At 44.1% G+C, this 17,329-nt stretch overlaps 1 protein-coding gene across 7 annotated transcripts in view; it reads right to left on the reverse strand.

The window, feature by feature from the left end:
* DNAH8 (dynein axonemal heavy chain 8) overlaps nucleotides 1–17,329 on the reverse strand; it is a 10,041,960-nt gene that overhangs the window by 2,473,218 nt on the left and 7,551,413 nt on the right. For all 7 annotated transcript variants that reach the window (XM_078647354.1, XM_078647353.1, XM_078647356.1 and 4 more), the window contains one exon: nucleotides 1,874–2,050. In XM_078647354.1, the coding sequence (XP_078503480.1) occupies nucleotides 1,874–2,050 (177 nt within the window). The remainder of the gene's footprint in view (nucleotides 1–1,873; nucleotides 2,051–17,329) is intronic.

The following is a 17,329-nucleotide window of genomic DNA, read 5'->3' on the forward strand; positions in this document are numbered from 1 at the left end:
GTTCTTCGGGTTCTTAGTGAACCTACTAGTCCTATATTTCCCCACAAGCAGAAGGGTCCAGCGGATGTAACCGTATATTGCTTTAAAAAAATTGGTCATACTTAGAAGAAGTTACAGGTGAAAACATTGGCCCAAATGGCTGTTTTTTTCAACTCAGTTTCAATTTTTCTTATTTTCAACCGTTAGTTTCTATAAAAACCTTAAAGGATCTACATACATGACCCCTTGTTAAATTCAGAATTGTGTCAACTTTTCTGAAATGTATCGCTTTCCAGGATCCACTATTGCTTTCATACCAATTTCTACCATTAATTGAAAGGAGGTAGAAAGCACAACAAATAGCAAACATAGACCATATTCCAGTAAAATGGAAAAACTTTGTAACAAATGTTGGTTTATTGACAAAATTCTGTCAGTCCTTAAAAGCTGGTAAGGTGTTTATTTCAGCACCACAAACTCTTTCTTGATACCATTTGCAGGGAAAAAGACAGATGCTTTTTTCTGCAGCACTTTTTTCCCATTTTTCTCCAAAAAACAAAGTTTAGCTGTATTTTGGCTAAATCTGGGTCCCCTCCAGGGGCAATCAATAAACCCAGGGTACCATTGAGTCGCCATTATGTTGGAAGAAAAGGACGCAACTTTGGCATGGATACCTTATGTGGTCAAAAAGTTACAGGGGCTAAGCGCAAACTACCCAAATAGCCAAAAAAAGGCTTAGCACGGGGGGAGGGGATAGCCTAGCAGCGAAGGGGTTAACATTTTTTTTCACATTCATAAAGGGGAAGGGGTATCTTGGGGACTCATTCTTGTTTGTGAATGGGTTTCTTCCTCCTTTGAGTTGGTGGTAAAATATAAATATTTTGCAACCAGATTAAAAACCTAAAGGAATTGGTATTTGGAAGCATCGCCCTTAAAATGCCCAAATAGAAATTCCTTAATGTTTCCGACCGAAATCCATTTAACGATTTGGGAAGCCATTTATGAATCATTAAATGTGTTTATTATATTTAAAATGTGTTTTAGTAGTTGCAGACCATCAGATATACCGAATTAGAAGGTTTACAACAGTAAAAACACTTTGAGCCTCATCTATGGAATTTTGGCGCAGGGCAGCACATCAAGGCACCTTGCTGTACTGCCCTGCGCCAAAGTGCAAGGAGAGAATTGCACAATATTTAAGCAATAAAGTGCATTCCTCTCCTTTCTGCCTCTGCCATTTTGGCAGATTAGTGCCAACATAGGCACCCTTGCACCATGGTGCAAGAGTACCTCGGTTGCAAGCAGGGTTGCTTTTTTCCAGGAAGGAGCACCTTCCCGTACAAAAAGAATCCTACAAGGTGTTTTCTTCTTTCCATGTGTGAGGAACATAGAAAGAAAAATTATCTTATTTCTCCTCGTTATGCTTCTCCTCTGGAGGTGTATGGATTTAACGCTTCCCCAGGTTTACATCAAACACCCCCTTTGTACATGAGGACCCTGGACGTAAATGAAAGTTGGTGAAGCTTTTAAAATGTCTTGATTATTCTTCAGATTCAGTCAAAAAATCATAATCAATTTTTTTTTTTTGCAGACATACCCAAACGTGCATGCATCTGCTTTATCGTGGAGTAGGTTTATTTCATGAGTGTCTCAGGTCTTGCACACATTCAGTAAATTATTTAACTGATCTCCCCCTTTGTGGTTTGCTGAAAATATTTTCCTTCAGATTTCTCTTTCTATGTAGATGAGGTACAACTTGGAGAGGAGAGGTACTTTTGATGGATCATAATAATTTCATGAAGATAGCATACTGTGCACTTTAGCTAGAAACACATAACACAGCTGCATTGACACACTGAAATATCTACTGATCCTAAAATAATTCTGGTCTTACATTTAATGCAGCTTCTGCTTCTTCCAGTGCAGGTTTTGCAGCCACAAGTTTAGTCTCAGCTTTTATTTTCTCCACCGCAATCCCATCAACAATTTTTTGTGCCTTGTCCTTCACCAACTGTACTTCTTCTTTTACAACAGTTGAAGCCTGTGCGGTTACTGCGACCTCTGCTAAAACCTAAGGTTAATGAGGACAAACATACAGCAAAGTATTTAATCAACCCTCATCAAGCATAATGCAATTGAAACAAGCAATGGACAAGTAAATACAACTCACATGCACTTCCACATCTAAAACCTCTGGGGCACATTTACAAGCCCCTTGCAAAACATTTGTGCCGCCGTTGCGTCACTTCTTGTGACGCATCGGCGGCGTAACCAATGCGCCACATTGCAGCCCATTAACAACGTGACACATCTAAGGAGATGCGTCATGTTGTAAAGCTCTGCGTCACATTATACCTACATCAGGTATAATGAATGTAGGGTAGGCGTTCTCATGCAGGAAAGCCTCATAAAAGTGACGCAGGGAAATCTATAAGATTTCACTGCGCCACCTCTAGGATGCCACTTCATGATAACCTTAAGCCTGCTCGAAGCAGGCATAAGGAGTGATGCAGTACAATAAGAATAGGCTTCAATATGCATTGCTGGAGTTGCGTCATGCTTGTGACACGACTCCAGCAATGCGTGAATTTTGGGCCAAAAGATGCATCAGAATTTCGAACGCATTTGCCAATCCTTGCGCTATGTGCCATATTGTAAATACGCTTTAAATAATCATTGCAGTATTTACATAGTGATCAATTTAAATGCAGGACTCAAACACATTTAGCGCATACGGACACTGGCCCTTGTTTATTGGTTTGGATTTCGTTATTCACAATACAAACGATCCAACCTATTTGTTTTAAATACAAGTGTTACACAGGATTATTATCACTATACGCACTAGAAATCATGGACTATTGTCTAACCTCTTTGAAAGAAAAAAAGAGATGTATATCTTTTCTATTTCGATGGTTTTTGCGAAGACGACTGCAACATAAATTACGCACTTGTCACAATGGTTCTGTTTTCATCAAGGTAAATAACATGAATTTATGAGTTTCATTTTGTGGAATGTTTAAAGCGGAATTTTCAAAACAGCCAAATTGCATAATTGTGAATTTTGTAACCTTTAGTTACTGAAATGTTATCTGAGGGTATTTTCATTGTCTTTATTTTATGTTTATCATGATGATGTTTGCATAAAATAGTAACCCAGGAAGCGTTTTTACCAATTTGATAAAGGCCGTTTTCGTGCTGAAACGCGTTGTTGGTGACGAATAAAACATTCTATTGTGGATTGGAGTGCCGTCTCTTTCCCTACCAGTTGAATGAATTTCGTATACTTTGTGGCAGACTACCGCCACGGCAGGCACCAACGCTAAAGGGCCGGCAAACGGCGTTTGCTGGGCAGACACTTGACGAAGGATATATATATATATATGGGGCAGATTTACAATAACTGGCGCATCCCCAGGGATGCGCCAGTTATTGTGCGCCGCAGCTCCGCCACACATGGTGCGCTGCATTTACAATGCGGCGCATCATGGGGCAAAAACGGCACAGATGCGTCACGCATCTGTGCCGTAAAGGTGGCGCATTGCTGGAGTTGCGTCACAAGCGCGATGCAGCTCCAGCAAGGCTCGGGAGTGCCCTATCTGTCCAATGCTACGTCAAGCCTTACGCCTGCTTCAAGCAGGCGCAGGGTTTTGATGCAGCATTGGCCTAAAAGTGACTGAGTGAAATCTTGTAGATTTCACTCAGCCACTTTTAGGAGGCGTTCCTGCGCAGGAACGCCCCCCCCCTGCGCCGGAACGCCTCCTTATGGCGCAGATCTTTACAACGTGACGCATCTCCTAGATGCGTCACGTTGTAAATAGGGCGCATTGTTTGCACCACCGTTGCGTCCAAAAAAGTGACGCAATTGTGGCGCAAAGAGGCGCAAGGGGCTCATAAATCTGCCCCATATATATCTATATATATATAGATATATATATATATATATATATATATTACCTACTGGCGGTCGCCAGTAGGTATATATAGTTAGGATTTTTTCTCTATGGGATTTTTGAAAATTCTATGTCTAATAACTTTGGCGTTTGTGGACGGAATTGGCTGAAATTTTCAGGAAAATGGAACATTTTGTTTCTGAGCAGCCACTGGAAATTTGGGGGGTGTTTGTCAAGGGGGGGCCGAGAAAAAAGGGGGGTCCCAAAACGCGTTTTTCCCATGTTAATTTCCATAGGGCGGTTGGCCTCACTTTTAGGCCGAACGGCTGAATGGATTTGCACGAAACTTGGCAAAATTGTAGGGACTGGTAGCCCGATGTGCCTTTTGTAGGTCTCAATATATGTGCTACAGTGGATTTTGAGAAATTAACGTTTAAAAAAAGATATATATCTGTAACAGCGGACCGGGCAGCGCTCCAGGACGCGTACTTTTCGCGCAACGGAGCTTTGTGAAGCGAAGCTGATTGGTTCTCCGGCGTCTGTCAACATTCCAAACAGTCCGTAGCGGCCGCCATCTTGTCTCTCGGTAGGATCGAGAGACAAGAGGAGGCCAAAGCGAAGGGGCAAATGACCATAAGGGGGAATAGTAGATCCTCGCTGACCCCCTAGGTTTGATGTGGAGGTTTTAAAAGGGCCCCGCGGGGCAAAAAAAAAAAATAATAATAATAATCGAACGGCTGAATGGATTTGCACGAAACTTGGCAAAATTGTAGGGACTGGTAGCCCGATGTGCCTTTGCTAGGTCTCAATATATGTGCTTCAGTGGATTTTGAGAAATTAACGTTCAAAAAAAGATATATATCTGTAACAGCGCACCGCTTCGCGTACTTTTCGCGTTACGGAGCTTTGCGAAGCGAAGCTGATTGGCTCTCCGGTGTCTGTAAACATTCCAAACAGTCCGTAGCGGCCGCCATCTTGTCTCTCGGTAGGATCGAGAGACAAGAGGAGGCCAAAGCGAAGGGGCAAATGACCATAAGGGGGAATAGTAGATCCTCGCTGACCCCCTAGGTTTGATGTGGAGGTTTTAAAAGGGCCCCGCGGGGCAAAAAAAAAAAATAATAATAATAATCGAACGGCTGAATGGATTTGCACGAAACTTGGCAAAATTGTAGGGACTGGTAGCCCGATGTGCCTTTGCTAGGTCTCAATATATGTGCTTCAGTGGATTTTGAGAAATTAACGTTCAAAAAAAGATATATATCTGTAACAGCGCACCGCTTCGCGTACTTTTCGCGTTACGGAGCTTTGCGAAGCGAAGCTGATTGGCTCTCCGGTGTCTGTAAACATTCCAAACAGTACGTAGCGGCCGCCATCTTGTCTCTCGGTAGGATCGAGAGACAAGAGGAGGCCAAAGCGAAGGGGCAAATGACCATAAGGGGGCATAGTAGATCCTCGCTGACCCCCTAGGTTTGATGTGGAGGTTTTAAAAGGGCCCCGCGGGGCAAAAAAAAAAAATAATAATAATAATCGAACGGCTGAATGGATTTGCATGAAACTTGGTAAAATATTAGGGACTGGTAGCCCGATGTGCCTTTGCTAGGTCTCAATATATGTGCATTTTGAGAAATTAACGTTCAAAAACAAGATATATATCTGTAACAGCGCTCCGCTTCACGGAGATAAAATTATATCTGTATTACCTAGCTGTTGCTAACACCAGTTAGCGACGGCTAGTAGGAGATAGCGACCATCTTGGGCCCCACTTTGCATGTGAGTGATATTTATCACTAATGACATGCAAAGTGGGCATGCCAAGATGTTAGCGACTGGAAACAGTCGCTAACATCGCTATCTCCTATTATCAACTTTTGGAAATATTCGAGATAAGCGCGAATATCTCCAAAAAGTAACAGCTGCCCTGAGCAGTTCTTAGCCATGTTATCCAATGGGAGGTGGATAACATGGCTAAGAGCATTAGCTCGGTAATGCATGAATATCGCTGAGTTTTCAGCGATATTAATGCATTGCGGTCGTTTTTTATCGTATTTGCGATAAACCTTGATAATAGCAAGGTTTATCTGCGATAATTTCTGACGGTAAAAAAATCTTTGCAATGCATCGTTAGGGATAAATATCGCTTAACTTTGGTAATATGCCCCAACGTCTGTTAACGTTCGATTCGAAGGAAATCAGGAAGTGTTGAAAAACATTGTCTGCGCCATCTTGTCTTTTTTCAAATGCTACACTTTTGTCGTGCACGGCAGCCATTTTAGATGCCTTGACCAGACCCACTCTGTGCACGCTGTCGATCCTTAGCATGGCTCCCCACCCTCGCAAGCATCTCACCCAGGCAGTGGTCACCCCCGCTCTCTGTCTTATGCATGGGTAATAAACCTCCCCCCATCTGCGCTGCTCTTCCCTGAGAATCACACCCTGTGCCCGCCCGACACCTCCCTTTCGCCCTATTCACTACCGCACCCTCTGACACTTCTTTTCCTCTGTGTCCGATTGTCCAGGCCGGTCCTAGGCTATCAGCTAGCCCTGCAGATGTAGTTTATGGCCCCAGCTGTAAAGAATCACCCCTCTTCAAAGGAGTTATAGTAGATCAAGGCCCACACTCGATGAGATCCGTCACAGCAGAAGCGTTGCTATTATCTGAAAACCATCCTGTATTGTGATTGGGGAGGGGACCGAGCGTGAAGCGGAAGATTCCAGGGATGACTCTTTGTACATCAAAGTTTTTACAATTATGTGTCACATTAAAAATATATAGCACTCCGACAAAGTAGTAAGATTATAAAACTTTAATAATTTATAAATATATACAAGAAAACAAAAATAGTAATAACATATAAACATTTTTAGGGAAAAACAACAAAGTAGCGGTCGGCTGTGCGAATAGTCCCAACGCAGCACAACGTCCAGATTTCCGGCGTGGGGCGTCGCGGGGGGTGGGTCATCAGTAGCAAACTGTTGTGCGAATAGTTCCAAGGCAGCAGAACGCGCCGAAATCTAGATGACACGAAAGTGATGTCTAGTAAGTTGCCACCCAGCAAATAACGGCGTGGGGCGTCGCGGGGGGTGGGTCATCAGTAGCAAACTGTTGTGCGAATAGTTCCAAGGCAGCAGAACGATGGCACCAAGGTGATGTCCAGTAAGTTGCCGCACTGGTTTTGGTATCCTACAATGCTGCTCCGAATAACGGCGTGGGGCGCCCCGGGGGAGGCGGCGTGAACGGGCCTCTCCAGGTGGAGTGTCATCTGTTGTAGTGGGGCGCCCCTTTACCGTTTCAGTTGCCATTCCGTCCGTTTTTGGTCCACTGTGTCAAAAGCCGCAATTCAGCTGAGTTGCGCCCACTCTTGCGGTGCAGCGATAGGCGGCTGTCACAGGACTCTCAAAATGGCGGCAGGCTCTTTCCTTTTTGGGCCTGGTCCACTGAAATGGCCCTGGGACACCTTGGAAATCGGACGCTTGTCTGCTAGGTCTTGGACCCCATTCTCGAAAGCGTCCCCTCCGCCTTGAGAATTCATCAAAAGTTTTGGGGGCCCCGACTCCTGCAGGCTTCTGGTGGGGAGCGGCTGCCATGATTGCTCGCGGAATGACCACGACGGAGCTACGAGATGGTGGTGCTCTCATGCTGACGCCAGTTTAGTCTGAAACATCCAGAAACAAGGTGGGGCTTTCATCGTTTGGGGAAAAAAAAAAGTTTTCATCCAATGAAAAGTGTTGTTTTTAGGTCATATGATCAAGCCTTCCATCATTAGGAAACCAAAAGTAAAATGAACCAATGAAAAGTTTTATAAACAAGTCACATGACCTGTTATGCGGCATAGGGTATAAAATGCGGAGAAAATACGTTGGCACGTCAGGCGGCGTCAGTAGCGGACCGATGTGCGAATAGGCCGAAGGCAATACAACGCGCCAAGATCCGGATGGCACCGAGGTGGTGTCCAGCAAGTTGCAGCACTGGTGTGGCCATCCTACAATGCTGAAAGTCAGCGTGGGGCGCCCCGTTGGCCTGTGAGTTTGCGTCAGTAGCGGACCGATGTGCGAATAGGCCGAAGGCAGCATAACGCGCCAAGATCCGGATGGCACCGAGGTGGTGTCTAGTAAGTTGTCGCACTTCTGTGGCCATCCTACAATGTTGAAAGTCGGCGTGGGGCGCCCCGTTGGCCTGTGAGATGGCGTCAGTAGCGGACCGATGTGCGAATGGGGCCAAAGGCAGCGCAACAATATTTTCTGACTGACACCACAAGGCGCTGAGATGCCAAGATCCGGATGGCACCGAGGTGGTGTCTAGCAAGTTGTGGCACTGGTGTGGCCATCCTACAATGGTAAAAGTCGGCGTGGGGCGCCCTGTTGGCCTGTGAGATGGTGTCAGTAGCGGACTGATGTGCGAATGGGGCCAAAGGCAGCGCAACAATATTTTCTACAATATTTTCGGAGTAGAAGACACCACAAGGCACTGAGATGCCAAGATCCAGATGGCACCGAGGTGATGTCTAAGTTGCGGACTGATGTGCGAATGGGGCCAAAGGCAGCGTAACAATATTTTTTGTATGGAAGATACCACTAGGCGTTGAGATGCCAAGATTCGGATGGCACCGAGGTGATGTCTAGCAAGTTGCTGTACTGGTGTGGTCATCCTACAATGCTGAAACTCGGCGTGGGTCGCCCCATTAGCCTGTGAGATGGCGTCAGTAGCGGACCGATGTGCGAATAGGCCGAAGGCAGCACAACGCGCCAAGATCCGGATGTCACCGTGGTGGTTTCATAGTTGAGAGGCACTTCATCTGCAGTGGGGCGCCGAGATCCGGATGGCACCGAGGTGATGTCTAGCAAGTTGCTGTACTGGTGTGGTCATTCTACAATGCTGAAAGTCGGCGTGGGGCGCCCCATTAGCCTGTGAGATGGCGTCAGTAGCGGACTGATGTGCGAATGGGGCCAAAGGCAGCGCAACAATATTTTCTGAAGAGAAGACACCAAAAGGTGCTGACATTCCAAGATCCGGATGGCACCGAGGTGGTGTCTAGCAAGCTATGCAGTTGAGTTGTGTGCGCACTTGCGGAGAATAGGTCGAAGGCAGCATAACAATGTTTTCTGAATAGAAGACACCACAAGGCGTTGAGATTCGGTTACCACCGAGGTGATGTCTAGCAAGTTGCCGCACTGGTGTGGCCATCCTACAATACTGCTCCGAATAACGGCGTGGGGTGCCCGAAGGGGGGGGGAGCCGGCGTGAATGGGCCTTCCTAGGTGGAGGCTCGTCTGCTGTAGTGGGGCGCCCCTTTACCGTTTCAGTTGCCATTCAGCTGAGTTTTGGCTGCTCTTGATGCTACAGCGACAGGCGGCTGCAAGAGGACTCTCAAAATGGCGGCCTGTTCTTTGGATTTGGGCCTGGTCCACTAAAATGGCCCTGGGACACCTTAGAACTCGGACGCTCGATTTTTTTTTCCTTTCCTGTACATGCAAAAAAAGGTAAATGCCCGGTACGTTACACGCTTCATCTGCCACGATGAACTCTCCAGAGGAACCGAAAAAAAATATAGTTGTGGTAACTATACCATGCATCGTCATATGGAGAGGTGGCACCAATTAATTATAGTGCTGCATAAAAGAGAGATTTGGAGGAGAACCCCTGACCTGCTAGTACATTCATCAAAGAAGTGGCACTGAGAGCTTCAGAGGCAAGGGAAACGGTCCCAAATATTTAGAAGAACTTTGGAAAGATTAAAATGACATGTTTAGATTGTGGCAAATTAATTTCATGTGGACAGATGAGTGTTACTCTAATAAATACAGCATATGAACATCATCATAGTCGATGGTTGGTAGAGACATTTTGACTATATCCTGGACCTGCCCGTCCTCGCCCAAAATGGCGCCGGAATAAATGGGACTCGTAACTCCTTGTTGTGTACTGGTTGCAGAACCTTGAAATCACGAGATACGTATGCAGTTTTGAAGCACATGGCGGGCGGGGACGAGAATTGATTGACTATTTCGACATCCCTATTGATATTAAGTTCTGATGTGTTATTGATTACTGTACTGTTGAAAGTTCGAATTAACGTCACCCATGGTACTTGCCCGCAAATGTATATCTAGATAATTTTATTGTAACTGGCCCTGTCGTATTTTAATTATAAAATGTACGTCCACCGATTCCGTAACTGTTAGACACCTTAGTTCTTGCAACCTAATGGCCCGCCCGTTACGTTCCTCTACAGTGTAAATGTCTATTCATCATATACGATTACAGTTTGCTCTGTGGCAGGCCCACATGGTTATAGGCTCGTATTTGTATAATGACATTTTCACAATAAAGGTTTTTAAAAGAAAACATGGTAGTAGTATATACATTGGTAAAGTTTTTAATAATAGTGACTGTTTTAGAATCATTAAAAGGCAAGTGAAATAAAGCAGACCAATTACATGAAGGGTAAAAGGTATAATACGAAGGAACGCAGTAAAGATAAATGGTCAAGGGCTGTTGTGTTTTCTATTCCTGCAACATAAAGTGATCGATAAGAATCTCATATTCAGGCATATCGGCGACTAAGACAGCAGGTCGACCCTCTTTTGCTCAACGGCTCCGTCATGGGACGAAGAAACGCTCTTTTTCTCGAAAAAAGAATATATTTTACTTGCAGGACAGTTGTAAAATTTCCGGGAAAGTACATTAGCCTGGAACATTATAACATATATTTAAGAAAAAATAATGTTCGGAAGTAATGAAAAGCGTAATTTTTAGGTCATATGACCAAGCCTTTCATCATTACAATAAGAAAAGTAAAATGAACCAATGAAAAGTTTTATTAACAAGTCACATGACTTGTTATGCTTACGTTACGCGCTGCGCGCCCCGGATGACTTCCGGATGCGCTAACGCGGCGCGTCATATGACGCATTATGCGACAACGCAGGTACAGAATATAGTCAAAATATCTCCACCAACCAGCGGTCGGAACACAACCCCTTTCAGCAGGCTAAATAGTTCTGTTAAATGGCAACAGAAGGGACAGGCAACAAGAACCATCAGTCAAAGAGGGGAGGGCTAGTTCTTCTCTACCGGGTTTCATTGGGGCGCTACCGGAACTGATCAAATTGGTAGTCTACAGTGTTTCTGGATGTTTCAGACTGAAGCTGGGGTTAGCATGAGAGCAGCACCATTTCGTAGCTCCGTCGTGGTCATTCCGCAACCAATCATGGCAGCCGTTCTTTATCGTTATTTTGGGCGGGGTGGGTGGCGGAGCCGAGCTGTTTTGCAGCCATCATTGTGTGGAGTTCAGTTCATCTCACTAGTTTTGTATTTGTCATGAGGGGTTGTTCCTAATGTTTCTATTTTAGCGAGGTCAAAAAGAGATCCCATTAGTGGCCTACTGATTTTGCTCGATTCCTTTTCTTTTTTTTTTACACGATTTTTCGTTATCTGCAAAGACTAAACAGAGTATTGCGACTCTGTGTTTGTTTGTAAATAGAGAATGAACCAAAGAGAACTAATTCTAAAACAGTAAATACTTGGATAACAATCAATCAAATGGAGAGAGAAGCAGGCACGACGGATTACAACGGGGGCAAACGCCTGCGTTAACTACCTTTCACTATCTGCAAAGAGAGAGTACTCCTAATAGAAATGAGGGGGGGGGCACCATTCAAAGCAGATCAGTGTGCATAAACACGAAAATGTTTTCACTTACCACGTACTTGACATTCGACAGCTTATGATATTTGCTATTAAAAAACCATTGAAATTCACTGAAAAAACCATAGGTTATAGACCATATATAGTTAGGAATTAGCATTTACAAAACCTTGAAAATTCACTGAAAAAACCATAGGTTATAGACCATATATAGTTAGGAATTAGCATTTAAAAAACCTTATTTTACTCACACAAAACCATTGAAATTCCATATATAGTTAGTTGCACTAACTATATATCGCGCACCCGCAATCCACTGCTGATCATGTCACATATTACATCATTCATGACATGGTCAGTGACATCACTGATGACATCACTGATGACATCTCAAATGACATCACTGATGACATCACTGATGACATCTCATTTGACATCATTCTTGTGCTAATACGATAAACCTCTTCAGACTCTAATATAACCTTAGATACACTCAGTGTATACAGACACTCACACACTGCCACTCATCCATGGAGTTACTCACACACCAAGTCAGTCATGCAAAGAAACAATCTCACCTCCATTTCTTCAACTATACAGTTAAACACACCTTACTTATTGAAACATATACTAACACATATTTACTCTCTTATACAATCCCTGATACAAGTTCACAATGATCGATACAACCACTCACTCATTCAGTGGCTCTCATGCACAGTTATTTATATATGCCAAATCTCACATGTACTGTGTTTTACATATGTACTTACTATGACATGTAGCATTGAGATATCCATTCACTCATCAATACACTCATGCACACAGTCAACTGCCCATGTAGCTGTTTCCGCATGCACTCTTGAACTCATACACCTAGTGAATAAACTGCTCACACATCTATGCATAGAGTCACACACCTTCCAGCCACCCCCACACAAACTCAATCTCCCATAGAAATACTTGGGCAACCAATTAATAACACATATAGCCTCTCGTATAGCTAATGATCAACACATGCAGCAGTTTACAGAACAACAGACATAATGATGCACAAATTAAGACAGTTTAGTCACTAACCCATGCATTCAGTGAGACACATTTAATCACTCACTCATACAGTCAGTCATGCACCTACTAAATCCTTCATCCAGACACTTATACATCCACTCAAGACATATTTTAACTTTACAGAAAAATACAGTCACTGGATGTTGTCATCAGTGATGTCATCAGTGATGTCATTTGAGATGTCATCAGTGATGTCATCAGTGATGTCACTGACCATGTCATGAATGATGTAATATGTGACATGATCAGCAGTGGATTGCGGGTGCGCGATATATAGTTAGTGCAACTAACTATATATGGAATTTCAATGGTTTTGTGTGAGTAAAATAAGGTTTTTTAAATGCTAATTCCTAACTATATATGGTCTATAACCTATGGTTTTTTCAGTGAATTTTCAAGGTTTTGTAAATGCTAATTCCTAACTATATATGGTCTATAACCTATGGTTTTTTCAGTGAATATATATATATATATATATATATATATAGATAGATAGATATATATATATATATATATATATATATATATATATATATATATATATATATATATATATATATATATATATATATATATATATATATATATATATATTTAAAATGCATTTAGGCCCCCGGTTTTTAATGTTTTAATATACTTTGTAATTTTTTATGTGTACATGTAATTAGCAAATCTTATTTTAAAAGTGGGTTGTTGGGTTTCCAAGGGATTACGATGGCAAATTATGCTAAATCCAATGAATTTTTTATAGTTAAACATTTAAGTGGCAAAATAATTCTTCCACTTTTAATAGTATATGGTTAGGTCTCTCCCTGGAGACCACAGGATTTTGCGCTACTTACCTGATTGCTTTTGAATTTCTTGTGTATTGTGTTAATATCTTCGGGTAGTAGATATACCAATGTGATAGTGATTTTGTGTTGTAATAAATAGACTTATTTTTGCTAAACATTGTGTGGTTTCTTTTCATCTAACTTACACTACAGAATAAACTGGTAAAACAAGCTGCTTAACACACCTTCAAGATAAGCCTGAAGGCTGCTCTCCACAACTACCACTTTGAGAGCTTTCTATGGTTATCAAAGACCACTAAAACCACGATAAAGACTGCCTGGATTAGTCCAAGGTGTACCACTTGAATAAGTGTACACCATATACTAAGCCAGCCTTCTACATTGTGGCAGTGCATACAGCATAACAAGCGTAGAGGCAATATAAGAAATGTCTTCATAGAAGACAGGCCCCAAAAAATGGCTGGAATCTATAATCTAAACCCAGCAAGAAACCTTGTGGAAGAAAGAACTCTACCTCTTCCAAAGGAAGAGAAGGGAGAGAGAGAGAGAGAGAGAGAGAGAGAGAAAATTCCACAAGCAAACAGAAATATTCAGTTTCCACGGGGCAAACTGTGCTTGGCCAACAAGTCCTGTGAAATCATGAGTGAGGATCATTGCATCAACCAAGATCGTTATTTTCCATACTCATTAATTCTAGAGCTAACAAAACTCTAGGGGGTTGGAACCTTAACCGTGCTTGCAAGAAGTGAAGGAAACTCTCCCGAAAAAAATCCGAAATGGTCAAAAAGCCTCCTTACAAACCAACCCAAGAGACAGTGGTCATGGAACACAATTTCAAGAAGAAATATTAGGTGAAAAACAGCCATGAACCCCAAACGAGGTAGAAGGCAATGCTATGTACCCCAATCTAGGCCTAAATAGCTGAATGGCCTTTCACCTACATGTGTCCTACCTTGCTCTGCAGAACAGTTCTATCACTGACCTTTTACCCAATTATGTGCTGCATAAATGTCAACAGGTTTCCTTGAAACTTGCCTCATTTATTATGCATGAGGATTCTTAGAAAAGTCCCCTGCACATACCAGGATTAACATACTCTGTATAAAAGTTATGGTCATCTTCTTCCTAGGGTGAAAGAGCTACTTTGCATAATTGCAGGTATTGATTTAGGTCCATTTACATATTCATACTCCCAACATATCGATTATGTTAGGAACCCCAAGGCTATCTTTATGATTTGTTTGGGCTTTTTGCTTGCTTTCTTCTCTTGTCTGTCCCTGGCGCCGGGAAACCCATTGAGGGTAGCTGTGCGCAATACAAGTTTAGATAAATAAATAAATAAAATAATGATAGAAAAGAACCATTCTTTCACTAGATAGACAGAGGAGAAGCTTCCACGCAGGTACAAGACACTGAGGTCCCGTCCTGCAGAAGCTCCAGCACGTAGTGGTCTGATATCCCTTGTGGGGTGTCCAACTCAAGACCAAGATGGGGTCCTTCGTTCTCTCTGGATGCATCCCCACCACGTGGGGTATGACCCCCGGACACTGAAGCTGAAGTCATTGCTATGAAGGTTCCCTTATTCACTCAAATATTCTGACATGCAAAAGTTCTTTGTCCATCAAAAAAAAAATTTTCCCCAACCCCAGGGTCCATCACTATCTACCATACCTCCCAAGCTTCCTTCTCTTCTCCCGGTCTTACCGTCCAATCCCCCATCTCTGTTATCCATACCCAAAATCCTTTGTCCACTTGTGCCCCTACCCCCCCTTCTCCTCTCCTTGTCTTACCGTCCAATCCCCCCCTCTGTATTATCGATACCCAACCTCTTTGGTCCACTCGAGCCCTCAACCCCCACACTCTCTCTAAAATCCACCCCTCACTAACTCCCCCATTCTTGAGCCCAACACCACCCCCTCCTCACAACCCCAAATGGCATCCCTGGCCTCCTCCTCTATCTCTATCCACAGCACTGACTCGGCTTCCCCCTGTGCTCCCCCCAATCCGGATTACTCCTCCCGATCACGTCTCCCCTCTCTTGCTCGTAAGAGCATAACCTGTCATGACACCCGTCTCTCCCAGTCTCCTAGTGTACCTTCCCTCCTTTCTTCCACCTCCTCCTTTAACCCAACCACCCACCCTCATGATGCTTCTAATCTACCTAATGCCCCGACCTGCGGCACGCCCTCCCATGCTGCATCCTCAGCACTGGACTCTCTATGCTCTTCCGCTGGCTCTTCTCCTGATAATATACCCCTGATCAATCACTCCCCATCCCCCACCTTAATCAACTCCTCATCGACACACCCAACCCCCCTCATACCCCCTTCTTTCCCCTCATACTAATAACATGGTTTCCTCTACACCACTATCTCCCTCTGAATTCCACCTCAGTCCATCCGATGATGCACTCCTCCCTCGCCCTCCATGCCTAACGTCCCCCCTTAGCCCCCCATTACTTTCCACACCCTCCCCTCTGATCCCTCCCTCCTACTCCCCCTCGCTCTCTCACCCAACCCAGAATATGCCTAAGACGCCACCCCCACTATCCCCTCATCCCTTTTTCCAACCCTTCCCCCCAATTTGAACACCCCGCCCCCGTCTATCTCCGATGCACCCTCTCTCCCCAACGACAATCCTCTCCCTCATCATAATTCAGGTATCCTCCCGCCCCCAGATTATCCCCCCCACCCCCCTTTGATCTCCTACCCCTAGACCACTCTAACCCCTCTCACCTCATAAACACTATTGAACCTCATCATTCCTCACTTCTTACACGATCACTCCTTAATGTTGAACGTCTCCTATCATCCCTTGTCATTGAACTCACCTCCCTCAGAACTGATGTCTCACTCCTCACCAAAGCCCACTGCCTGATTCATGCCCAATCACCGACCTCTCCATATCACACTATCCCCTCATCCACACACTCCAGCACTCTTCCCCTCAACTCTCCCTCAATCTGCTCACATGGCATTAAACACTTGCACCAGTGGCTGTTATAAATGCATTTTTAAACATTTAAAATAAACTGAGCACACGCAATGTGATTTTAAATAAAGGGAGAAGGACAGAATGGAAGAGTGGAGTCAGGAAAGAAGCTTTTAGGGGCGGGACTGCGGATCCCTTTGAAGCACGGCCTCACGGCCGTGAACAGGGATGTAATTAGGGGGAGGGGGGGGGGGGAGAAGTGGAGAAGTGAGGCCGAGCAACAGATGGCTTTGAAGTGGACACGCTCGAGCCAGGCGGAATCGCTCTCACCTATGGGCAAACTATTTGCTTTGGCAATCAGGTGGGGTTGGAAAAGCAAAGGTGGGTGGAGATGGGTAACAGGAGGGCAGATGGGGGTGGAAAACAGGAAGGTATAACAAGAATTCATTAAAAAAAAAATGGCACTTTTAAATGTTATAGGTCCCTAAAAACACAAATGTAAAATATTCCATTTCGGCCTGGACAGAGAAAGTCAAGTAGGAATCCCATCGAACTCCAGGGGAGGACTTTAATTTTTTGGGCAGGCATTCAAAGACGAATGAGGTATTAGTAAACACGCCTCCTGCTGCTCAGGGCCTGGGTTAAAGGTACCGAGATTGCACATTTTGGTACTAGCTGAAGAAAGCAGGGTTAGCGCACTAGTCCTTACTGTTTTCCGGCATGCTAGTGCCTCGACGCAGATCCTGTTCTAGCGCTTCAAAATGCCACAGAGAATCCATTCCCCCGGCAAAGAGGCGCAGACAGGACAATATCATTAAAGTTACGCGCAAGTGTCCATGTTACTGCTGAGATGGGGGGAAGAGGGCATACTTTGTATGGGGCGGGGTAAAAACGCCTGGGTGGGAGAGATGCGACGGGCACAGACGCACAGAAAAGAGAAGAAATAGGAAGAGGGACAGAAAAGACAAGAGGGAGCCAGAGGGGAAACGAGCGTGAAGGGGAAACAAAGAACAGAG

The sequence above is a fragment of the Lissotriton helveticus genome, chromosome 6 (genome assembly GCF_964261635.1).
Source record: "Lissotriton helveticus chromosome 6, aLisHel1.1, whole genome shotgun sequence".
Lineage (NCBI taxonomy): Eukaryota > Metazoa > Chordata > Amphibia > Caudata > Salamandridae > Lissotriton > Lissotriton helveticus.